This window comes from Lutra lutra, chromosome X (genome assembly GCF_902655055.1).
Source record: "Lutra lutra chromosome X, mLutLut1.2, whole genome shotgun sequence".
In the NCBI taxonomy this organism is placed as follows: domain Eukaryota; kingdom Metazoa; phylum Chordata; class Mammalia; order Carnivora; family Mustelidae; genus Lutra; species Lutra lutra.
This window is the reverse complement of record NC_062296.1, coordinates 79372560-79384845: the sequence shown is the minus strand read 5'-3', so window position 1 is coordinate 79384845 and position 12286 is coordinate 79372560. Positions and strand designations below refer to the sequence as shown.

At 38.1% G+C, this 12286-nt stretch overlaps 1 protein-coding gene across 4 annotated transcripts in view; it reads left to right on the top strand.

The window, feature by feature from the left end:
• Positions 1 to 12286, top strand: part of POLA1 (DNA polymerase alpha 1, catalytic subunit) — a 307958-nt gene that overhangs the window by 25814 nt on the left and 269858 nt on the right. For all 4 annotated transcript variants that reach the window (XR_007124795.1, XM_047716113.1, XM_047716112.1 and 1 more), the window contains 5 exons: positions 1166 to 1240; positions 2130 to 2268; positions 3190 to 3344; positions 8156 to 8240; positions 11870 to 11931. Coding sequence is in view for 3 of the 4 variants with exons in the window: in XM_047716113.1 (XP_047572069.1) it covers positions 1166 to 1240; positions 2130 to 2268; positions 3190 to 3344; positions 8156 to 8240; positions 11870 to 11931 (516 nt within the window). In the remaining variant the exon portion in view is untranslated. The remainder of the gene's footprint in view (positions 1 to 1165; positions 1241 to 2129; positions 2269 to 3189; positions 3345 to 8155; positions 8241 to 11869; positions 11932 to 12286) is intronic.

Here is a 12286-nt window from a genome sequence, read left to right as displayed (position 1 = left end):
ACTTATAAAATAGTTCTTGTATATCTTCTTTGTGCAAAATGTCTTTTTGTGACTATAATCCATTGTATGGAAATTTCATAGATAGCCATATAAAATTAGTGTGTAAGATTTGTAAAAAATACTTTCTTTCTCTTTAAACTACTTAGACAGTAATTTTCTTGAGTTTGAATAGAAAGGTAACACATAGCAAAGTAATTGTTTCCAATCCTTGTAGCATATCTTGTGTTCTTTCTGAAATGGAGAAGAAACTCTTCTGATTTTGTTTTTATTAGTTATTGGCAGGTTGTTTTGGTCAGAGGGTTAAGGTTTTATATTAAAAAATTGGGGACTATGATGCTATTTCTGGTAGGATAAAAATCTTTTATTTGTGTGTTACACAAATACATAAATATTGATCGGTCTTGATTTTAGTGTGATAAATGACACCTTTGGCCATCATCATAGGGGCTTGTAACTCATCATACTTTTAACAGTGATTGCAGCAAAGGGAGAATTGAGTTGCTGAAGATAAGGTTAATCATCTTAACTATTTGAGCTTAGAATTATGGCTGATGGATCAGTTCTGTCAAATTCTAGAAGTAGTGTGGTATAATGGTGAAGAGCATAGGTCCTGGGACCACACTGCTTGTGCTTTAAGTCCTAGCCATATGACTTTGTAGTATGTGACTTTGGGTAAGAGATGAGTGAGTTCTCTGGGCCTGTTTGTTCACTTAGAAATGGGACCCTATTTCAAGAGTTGTTGGAAGAGTAAGCCTCCAAATTTTTACTAGGTGATTAGAACAGTCCTTGGCACTTAGTAAGCACTCATTAAATAGGAGCCATAATTTTAATGCTAATATTAATTCTTCTAGCAAGTTGGTGTTGGTTAATATCAAAGAGTAGCAAGTGATTGAATACATTAACATTATAAAAATCTTTAATCTTTTATTGCCCTGCTTGAATGCAAATATTCCTAAGTTCTGTAGTGTCCAGGAGAAGTCTTTTTAGCATCTTGTCATTGGGTGTTTTAGTCCCAGTGGAAAAGGGGAAAGAGTGCCCATTTGGCTTTCTTTACCTTTGTGTTCCATAAAGATACTAGATTCAAGGACATGTGCATGTAATGCTTGTCATTTTAATTTGCAAAAAAGTTTTTGTCTTAATGATTTCTAAATATCTACTTACCCAGCCAGTGGAAAAGAACTATGCTTTTGAGATACCTGATGTTCCAGAAAAATCTGAGTACTTGGAAGTTAGATACTCGGTAAGTCAAAGAAGATTACTGGGTTTTGGTTGAGCATGACATTTCTCTATTTTTGAAATTTCAGCTGGCTTTCAATTAGGAGTATCAGCAGGGATCCTCAAGCCCACGGTTCATTGAGGTGGACTTACAGTAATGAACAATTAAACTGGGTAAAAATAATTTGAATATATAGAATACTGGTTGTACTGCCTTTCTTGGCTTTCAAGTGTGCATCTTTAAATAAATAAGTTGAAACTGCTCAACTGCTTGCTTGTCAAGTGGAATGAATGCCACATGATGGAGTTGAATATCATTAGTCTGTTGAAGGGTCCCTTCTGAGCAGCAGAAAGGTGAGAGAGGAACATCAGTAGCATCGCTGTAGTGCTGCTCTTGCTCTCCTGATAGGCAAGGTCATTGCTGTGGGATGTTAATTAACTGGGCCTTAACCTCTTTTTACCTTTGTTACAGAGTTCTGATCTCACAGTGTTGGAAAAGGGAAACTTTTAAGAAATGTTTCTGACAGTGGTGATGAAAAGTACCATAGAAGCATTTTAAATGAGTTCCACTCTTGCTTTTATTCTTCTAATGGAGTGGGTACTTATTTGGCTATTCTTTATCTGTAAGGCATGTACAGCTCTGGACAGAAATCCTCTTTTGGGGGAGCTTCTTGGCCTATTTTTCTTCTAATGGATGCCATCAAGATGCATTATTTTGTCATTGTGAATTGTTTTTGTGTCCTGTGAATTGTTTTGGATTTCATTTGTTGCAAATTACATTTCATATATATCAAAGGGGTTTCTTCTGGTGGTTCGTAAAGAGGCTTTTGTTTATTTCAAATATAGACTTTGGAAGATGTGAAGTAATAGTTTTAAACAAAAGGGCTTTTTTTTTTCTTCTTTGCCTTTTTCAGGCTGAAATGCCACAGCTTCCTCAGGATTTGAAAGGAGAAACTTTTTCTCATGTATTTGGGACCAACACATCCAGCCTGGAATTGTTCTTGATGAGCAGAAAGATCAGAGGACCTTGTTGGCTCGAAGTGAAAAATCCACGTAAGGGAATATTTACGTTCAGAAGGCCAGATTGCTGATAGAGGCGATTTTTAGTAGTGAAGGAATTGGTCTCTGTATTTCAGTGCATCTACTTCCTTTTTTATGTTGTTTTCCTCAAGGTATTCTTTGAGTGACTATAGGGAATATGTTTGGAGGCATTTGATCGCTGTGGTGCCTGGCATTTCAGTGGGAGGGAGGCCTTTGTGAGCCCAGGTGGTTGTTGGCATGCATCCCTCTTTGTGCTGCTGTTGGCCTGTACTTCTGGCTGGTGATGCCCACCTCCTGTACGTAGTGGACTGCTGGCCTCGGAAGGAGGGGAGGCATCACTGCTGGAGGCAGCTAGTGCTCTTTGGTTATTTACCTCCTGTTTTCAGTATTTACATCTGTGATACCCTGTTTTGGCTTCTTGAATCTCTTAAAAATGTTTTATGGTTCCTCCAGGGTATTTTTGTTTTTTGAACCTATTTGGGGTCCTGGATTCTTCAGAAAATCAGAGGAAAGCTGTGGACCTTTTTTCCCAGGAAGTTGAATATATGTGTATACGCGCACATCTATGCACACACACACGGCTTTGCATACAACCCAGTAACTGGATTTATTTTTAGTTAGATGTTGTAATAAGACATTCTTTTTTTTTTTTAAAGATTTTATTTATTTATTTGACAGAGATCACAAGTAGGCAGAGAGGCAGGCAGAGAGGGGGCGGGGAAGCAGGCTCCCTGCAGAGCAGAGAGCCCGATGTGGGGCTCGATCCCAGGACCCTGGGATCATGACCTGAGCCAAGGGCAGAGGCTTTAACCCACTGAGCCACCCAGGCGCCCTGTAATAAGACATTCGTATTAGAATATGGGGGTCATGTCTTAATTATAGTAGTTGTTCTTTTTCAGCAAATGGCTATTGATCTATTGTATCTATTCTCAGAGCTCTTGAATCAGCCAGTCAGTTGGTGTAAAGTTGAGGCAATGGCTCTGAAACCAGACCTGGTTAATGTGATTAAAGATGTTGGTCCTCCTCCACTCGTGGTCATGTCTTTCAGCATGAAGACGATGCAGAATGCAAAGACACATCAAAATGAGGTAAAGAAATACGGCAGATGTGTGTACCTGTGCTTTAGATTCGGTGCTAGCTTGGACTTGTGCAACTATTCTACAAGGGGTAATTGTTCTTTCTGGAGGAGAAAGAATACTAATGCACTACCAAACTCCATTATGGAGAATGAATTAAATTTGTTGGATGTTGGAGTTTTTCTTTAAAGACTTAAATTGCTGCACTTATTTTTATTTTTTGTTTTTTGAATTTTTTATTTTGGTGAACTTTAAATTGACTTGGAATAATATAATGAAGTCCCATATCCTTTTACTCATACTTAGCAGTTAGGAAGATTTTGTCACACTTGTTTCCCCCGCTCTTGCTTTTCCTGTTGAAGTATTTTAAAAGCTAAGGTCAGATGTGTAATTTACCATTGTATTCTTTGGTTTGCATCTCTCAAACCATGCACTCTTTCTTATAGATACAATTATTGCATTTACTAACTATACCAGTGATACCTTGATACCATCTAAAATACTCAGTCCATATTCACATGATTCTGTTTATCAAAAATGTCTTTCTTTATTGAATTATATTTGACATCTCTTAGTTTCAGGTGTACCACATAGTGATTTTATGTTCTTATGCATTACAAAATGATCACACGATAGGTCTAGTAACCATCTGTCACCATATGAATTATTACAATATTACTGGCTCAGAAATGTTTTCTACCAGTTGGTTTACTTGAATCAGGATTCATATAAGATTCACAGATGGTGTTGCATTTTTATGTCTCTTGAATCTCTTTTAAATGGGAGCAGCTCCCTCGAACCCTTTTTCCATTGACATTGACTTACTTAAGAATCATTGTTCGTTGTCTCATAGAATGTCCCATTTTCTGTGTTTGCTTCCTTATGTCATTGGACTTCTTCCTCTATACCAGGTGTTGGCACAGTATGGCCTGTGGGCAAATCCAGCCTTTCCATCTGTTTTTGTAAATACAGTTTAATTGAAAGACATTGTGTCTATTTGTTTACATATTATCTGCAGTTGCTGTCGAGTTAATAGTCATGACTTAGGCCATGTGACCTGAGAGCCTAAAATACTTAGTATCTGGCTCTTTACGTGACAAATGTTCTGGCCCCTGCTAGTTGACACTAAACAATTGATTAGATTCAGTTTTGACTTTTTGCGTCAGTATACTCTTTAGGTGGTATGATGTATTTCATACTGCCTTATATATCAGCAGGTATATAATGTCTGGTTAAACCACTGTTAATGGGGCTATGATTGATTAGTGGGTTCAAGTTTTCATCTATAGGAGGGTTTTTTAACCTTTGCACTACTAATGCTTTGGGCTGAATTATTCATTGTTGTGAGGGCTGTCCTGGGCATTGTGGGATGTTTAGCAGTGATGCTGGCCTCTGCCCAATGCCAGGTGGCACCCCTCTCCCCTACTTGTGACAACCAAAAAGCCTCCACACATTTCCAAGTGTCCTCTTGGGGTAGAGACCAAAATTGTTCACATTTGAGAGCTACTGGTCTAATAACCACCCCCCCTTTATTTTTTACCTGAATTAGTTATTTCATTAGGACTTGTAAAACAGATTTTTAATTCTGTCATCCTTTCCATGTTTATTAAACATGTTAAATATTAGAGCATTTGTTAGTCAAATTTTTCTATAAAATTAACTTTTCTTCATTAACCAGCACTATTTGGTTATGCTGCAGTAGTTCATAGAGATGAGGAAAGATGAGGCCATTGTGTACTTTTTTGTCTTCCATTGCCAATTTTCTGAGTAGGAAGTTGGGGGCCTGCATTACATGCAGTGTTGACCAGTAATTTTTTTGTTTATTTTTGTTGTTACTTATATTTTGTTTCCTTTTTTATGGAATTTTATGAACTCAGAGGTTTTATATTTACTCATCATGTTTCAGTTCATTGCCATCATTATTACTGTAACTTTTGATGCTTAAATTTGTCTTTGGTCAGTGGGGACGTCTTATTGTTCACTTCTAAATCCTTTTGATATTCAAGGGGATTTTTTTTAAATTTATTTGGCAGAGAAAGATCACAAGTAGGCAGAGTCAGGCAGAGAGAGAGTGAGGAGGAAGCAGGCTCCCTGCCGACCAGAGAGCCCAATGCGGGACTCGATCCCAGGACCCTGAGATCACGACCTGAGCCAAAGGCAGAGGCCCAACCCACTGAGCCACCCAGGTGCCCCGAAGGGGATGTTTTTTAACAGCAGCCTTTTTGGCATTGTTTTTACTCTAAATTTTTTTACTATGTGATTGGATCTTTTAGTAATAGTTAATATGGTAGATGGCCATAGTTAACAGTTAAGTGTTTGGAAAAGGTTTAATTAGTTAAAAAAAAAAGTACCCCCTTCAAGCCCCCTAGAACCACTGGATCAAGCAACCAGTGGTTGCTAATAGAACTGAAAGAGAGCTAACCAGACATGATGTGCCTGTGCTGATAGAAGTAATCAGTAAGTAGCACCCGTAACGTATTCATGCCAAAAACCTGAATGTGATTTTGATCAGGCCTTTAGATCAAAATGTGAATTCACTGGCAGTACAGAAACAGGAAAGTGTTAAATGTATTATTGGAATACAAGCAGCAAAATCAATACTGTGGGGCACTCTATAGGATGAATGACCCAGTTTCTTCAACAAACGAGTTGCAGGGAAATATGTTGAGAGGGGTTGTGCCTATAGTTCTACATATCAACCAATTGCAGAGTCTGGGCTTACTTGATAAATAAAATTGGGATTGTTGGGAACACGTGAAAATTTGAATCTTACCTGGATATTTAGTGATCTTAAGGAATTACTGTTAATTGTATTAGCTGTTCTTGTGTTACATTTTAGAAACTTACTATCTTTTAAAGTAGTGATTCTCATTGGGGTGAGATTTTGCCCTTTAGAGGACACTTGGCCATGTCTGGAGGCATTTTCGGTTGTCACGACTTGGGGGTGGAAGGCAGTGCTATCGGCAGCAAGGGATGCTGCTAAACCTGTCACAGTGAACAGAACAGCCCCTGTAACCAAGAGTTATTTGGTCAAAAATGTCCTAGTGCTGAGGTTGAGAAACTTTATTTTACAGATAGATACATTCTGGAATATTAGTGGGTAAAGTGGTAGGTCTGGATTTTGCTTCAAATAATCTGGATGGAGGCAGGAAGTGGATAGGGTTTATTGATGAGTTGATAACTGAAGGTAGATGATGGGTATATGAGAGTTGATTTTGCTGTTTTTTTCTCTTAGTAAATGTTGGGTGAGTGAGTGAATGAATGAATGAATACGAGAGACTTTCTGCAGCCCTAAGTAAATTAGATGGCTTCCTAAGGATTTAGATTACTTGGTTAATAAAGTTGTTGACTCGGCAAATGTTTCTAAACCATGTGTTAGTGTGATGGAATGCTTGTGACTCAAAAGACAAAGAAGGAGACAGATATTAGCCTAATAACAGAAATAGATATAAAGCTTACAAAGGATACAGTGCTCTGGATAACATCTAATAAAGGAAGGTGCCCTAGCTTGGGAGGCCGGGGAAGTGTCACTGGTTAGGGAAACTTTTTGGGATGCTCTGAGGGTCAGCCCCTGTGGAAGAGTGAAGGCAGCTGGCCTGTTGGTGGGCGAAAACTGCGTTGCATTTACAGCAAAGGGGTCAGCCAGTCCCAGGGAGCTCAGGCATAGCGACGACCTTCAGAATTGCTCTGAATTCAGATAAGTGGTTTGGGCGATTGTTACCAGTTAACAGCCCTTCACTAGATAGTGGGTGTAGGTGCCCCCCAGGCAGCTTCCAAGAGACTCCTCTGTGAGTGTCAGCCTCCAGCTCTCTTCGTAGTTGGGAGAATGGAGGCCCTTGTCCTGAAGAGGACTTCTGGGTGACACATCTCAGTGTCCACTCCAAAAGTCATTTCTGAAGAAGTAGGATGGACCTTGAGTACTGGTGGTTGAGTAGGAGTTGACTAGGCACAGAGAAATGGTTTCTTTTTTCTCCCCAGGGCCAGCAAGCTTTCTCCAACACAATGCCAGGGGAAGCTATTGTTGGTATCAGCACAGAAACAGGGAGAGTTAGGCTCTTCGATGAATAGGTTGATATAAAACATTGAAATCTGGATATGAACATATAAAAGTTTAGACAGAAAAGTCTCCTAATAACCCCAACCTTCAGAGATGACTACTATTAACATTTTTGTGTATTTCTTTTCTGTCTTCTTTCTCTGTGTATTTTATTAAAAAGCTAGGATTTTATCATAGATGTGATTTGATTTTCTGCTTTTTTCTAGAGTTTCTCCTATACCTGTACTGTTTCTAATCATAACAGCAGTACTTGCCGTTCATACGAAATTTAGGAAGTACCAGTTGTTGTTTATTTTTTTAAGTAGTCTCTACACCCATCTCAACTCTAAGATCTTGATCCACATGCTCTATTGACTGAGGCAGCCAGGCGCCCCAGAAAGTACAGATTTCAAAAAAAGAAAATGAAGAATACGTACAATTCCTCTTCCCCAGCTTCATCCGTGGTTGGCATCCTCCGTATTATTGGTCATGCATATCTATAGCTTGTTTTTTTTAAAGATTTGAGTCTTTAAACATCACTTGCCTATTGCTTTTGAGATCCCTGTCTGGGAGTCAGGAGTCCTGGGTTCCAGTTCTGGGTCAGAACTTCTATTTTCACCTTCTATTTTCTTTGTTTTTTGTTTGTGTAAATACTTTCATAATAAAAAGTTAAAATATTCATATGGATGAAAATGTCTATCTTTTAATATTCTTGGTAGTTTTGATGAAAATGCAGAATGCATATTAGGCATTTGATAAGTGATCTTTTCCCCTCCTTTATCTGCAGATTATTGCTGTGGCAGCTTTGGTCCATCACAGCTTTGCATTAGATAAAGCACCCCCACAGCCTCCCTTCCAGTCACATTTCTGTGGTATGTATATTTTTTAGCTGGTCTTCTAATGGCTTGATTTTAATTTTTCTTCCTTTTTCTCCAGCTGTTTGATCAGTAACTTTTTCTTTTGATGTTTTCAAGAGTAGTTAGTACATATTGTTAAAGAAGTTTTCTTTTTTATTTTTTTGTTAGCTGGGGACACTGAGTTTTATTGGATTTGTGGATCCTATTCATCTGGTTTATTTTGTTCAAGGAGCAGAAGTTGGGAGGCAGATTGACTTTTTTTTTTCTGTTCCAGTGGTTATTTTATTGGGATATTCTACTTTTTTCCCTTGGGTCAAAATTACGCTATCACTATTTCCTTTTCATGATGTCTTTCTAAAAGTCCGTCATAGAAACCTGACCAAGTTTTCTGTGTGGTGAGACAGTATGTCCAGGCATAAATGAATGTCTTCCTATTTAGGAGGAATTACAGTATATCAAATTAGATCTGAGTTTGCTCTGTATAAAATTCAGTTGGTTAAAAATGTTACACAGGAACCTGCATGCCAAGAGTCAGTTTCCAAAGAGCGTTCTGGCCTATTTCATGTTGAGACCTTAGCTGGCTAAATAACTTTTTTTTTTTTTTAAAGAAAAGGGCATAATACTATTGATCTATTATATTTCCTGAAATCTTTTCTAGCCTAGAACCTACAGTTAGATGGGGGCAGCATCTCCTGTCTGATTTTGTGGGTATTGGGGTATTGGGAAAGGAGGACTAGGAAAATAAGTGGAGAAGGGAATATCATGTATTATTAGTATTGCGAAGTTTCATTCTTTAAGTGGGGTAGAATACATAGAACAAAAAAATGGTGAGAATACTCTGGAAAATATGTGGAAGAGAGCAGTTGTGAGCTCATCTCAACATGTATTTATTCACCTGCTCTGTGTATGTCACTGTGTGAACAGCTGTTTTGAGTGGTGGTGAATTTACAGTGAGGGAAACTGGTCATCTTTATCTTTCTAACTTGGAGAAGTTTGGCAATCCTTCATTGTATACTGGTTAAGTCTTTGGTGGTGGGGGATTCCCTTTGGGCAAGACTGTTAAACATCCTCCATTCTGGGGCGCCTAGGTGGCTCAGTGGGTTAAGCCTCGCCTTCGGCTCAGGTCATGATCCTGGGATGCTGGGATTGAGCCCTGCATGGGGCTCTCTGCTCAGCAGGGAGCCTGCTTCCCTTCCTCTCTCCCTGCCTGCCTCTCTGACTACTTGTATTCTCTCTCTCTGTCAAATAAACAAATAAAAATCTTTATTAAAAAAACAAAAACATCCTCCATTCTGACTTAGATGGGTAGAAGATGTTTCATGAAAGTAGTTTTAAACAATTATAGGGACTTAGGGTTCTGTGCATGACTGTTCTTTTTTGTTTAATCAACCTTTAAACTTTATAAAAATTGAGGTAAAATTGACATGTAACATTATTTTAATTTCAGGTGTGCAGCATGACAGTTTGATTATTGTGTGTATCATGAAATGATCACCACAGTAACCCTAATTAACATCTGTCATCATAGAAAAATGGTTTCTCTTTTGATGAGAACTTTTAAGATTTACTGTCATGGCAATTTTCAAACATGTAAGAGAGTATTACTAACTATAGTCACTATGCTGTACATTACATCTCTATGACTTATTTTATAACTGAAGTTTGCACCTTTTGACCCTCTTAACCCAGTCCCTCCTCTATCCTCACATCCCATCCCACCTCTGGGAACCATCAGTCCGTTACTGGTATCTATGACTTCATTTTGTCATTGTTTTTTTAGATTGCACATATAAGTGAGATCATACAGTATTTATCTTTCTAAGTCTGACTTTGCTTACCATAATGCCCTTCATGGTCTATCCATGTTGTCACAAATGGCAAGATTTGTGACATTTCATTCTTTTTTTTGGCCAAATAATAATCTGTTGTATAAATATACTACTTTTCTTTATCTGTTCATCCATTGATGGGGACTTAGGTTGCTTCCATTTCCTGGCTCTTGTAAATAATGTTGCAGTGAACATGCGGGTGCAGATATCTTTTCAAGTTAGTGATGTCATTTTCTTCAAATACCCGGAAGTAGAATACCTAGATCATAGCATATATTTATTTCTATTTTTTTTTTTTTTTGAGAAACCTCCATACTGCTTTCCACAGCGGCTGTACCAGTTTGCATTCCCACTAACAGGATACAAGGGTTCACTTTACTCCACATCCTAGGCAACACTTATTATTTCTTGTCTTTTTTTTTTTTAAAGTAGGCTCTGTGCCTAAGGTGGGGCTTGGACTTATGATCCCGAGATCAAGTGTCACATGTTCTACTGACTGAGCCAGCCAGGTGCCCCTCTTGTCTTTTTGATAATAGCAGTTCTGACAGGTGTCAGGTGATATCCCTGTGCGGTTTTGATTTGCATTTCTTTGATAATTGTGATGTTGACCACTTTTTCATGGACCTGTTGACTATCTGTATGTCTTCTTTGGAAAAATGTCTGTTCAGAACCTTTGCCCATTTTTTTTTAAAGTAGGCTCCATGCCCAGTGTGGGGCTTGAACATGACCCTGAGATCAAGAGTCACTTGCTCTACCGACTGAGCCAGCCAGGTGCCCCAGCATCTGCCCATTTTTTTTTTATTATGTTATGTTAGTCACCATACAGTACATCATTAGTTTTGATGCAGTGTCCATAATTCACTGTTTGCCTATAACACTCAGTGCTCCATGTGATATGTGCCCTCCTTAATACCCATCACCAGGCTCAGCCATCCCCCCACGCCCTTGCCCATTTTTTTAGTTGGATTGTTTGTTTTATTGCTATTGAGTTATAGGAGTTCCTTGTATATTTTGGATATTAACCTCCTATCACATACATGATTTGCAAATATTTTCTCCTTTTGTTAGGTCACCTTTTCATTTTGTTGATAGTTTCCTTTGCTGTGCAAGAGCTTTTTATTGTGATGTAGTCCTACTTGCTTATTTTTGCTTTTAATGCCTTTGCTTTTGGTGTCAAATCCAAAAATCATCACCAAGACCAATGTCAGGCAGCTTACTGCCTGTTTTCTTCTAAGAATTTAATGGTTTCAAGTCCTTATATTCAAGTCTTCAATGCATTTTCCTTTAGTTTTTGTGTATGGTGTAAGATTGTGGTCCAGGTTCATTCTTTTGCTTGTGGCTGTCTAGTTTTACCATTTAGTAAAGAGACTATCCTTTTCCCATTGTATATTCATGCCTCTTTTGTCATAAATTAATTGATCCTGTGTGCATGCATTAATTTCTTGGATCTCTGTTCTGTTCCATTGATCTAGGTGTCTTTATCTTAGTACCATACTGTTTTGATTACTGCAGCTTTGGAGTATAGTTTGGAATCAGGGAGCATGATGTCTCTTGCTTTGTTCTTCTTTACCAAGATTGCTTGGGCTACTTGGTGTCTTTTGTGGTTTCATAATGAATTTTAGGATTGCTTGTTCTGGCTTTCCTTTTGAGGTCAAACAACATGACCAGTGGAAATACTTGAACTCTTAACTCTTTAGAGGTTAGGGGGTATTTGTTTATATTTAAGACAGTTTCCATTTGGAAACTTGCAGCATGTGTGTACTTGAAATTGGACTAAGAAGGTGATGGAATCTTTATTTTTTTGCCTTCTTATAGTTGTGTCTAAACCGAAGGACTGTATTTTTCCATATACTTTCAAAGAATACATTAAGGAAAAGGTAAGGAACTCATCATTTATTCCTTTTAAATATGAAGCATCTATTTGTTTAGAAAAAGAAAAAGACTTGCTACATTGGACTATGGCATTTAATCCATTCAAAATGTATTAGAAATACGAAAGTAGAAACATCATTTAACAATGTTTAAATGTTTTGCCACCTGAAAATAATGAGAAAATAATGATAGGCTCGAATCCTCCTTCAGAGAGCTTAAGTGGAAATCTTTCCAAAATGCATGATCATGTGATTACTGTTTTGATGAAGTATTGGGTAGAGCCCCGTCCCCCATTCTCCAGCTTGAAGAAAGCCAAGTGAAGTTGGGAATACTGTGGATAGTAAAGGGGACACATTTTGG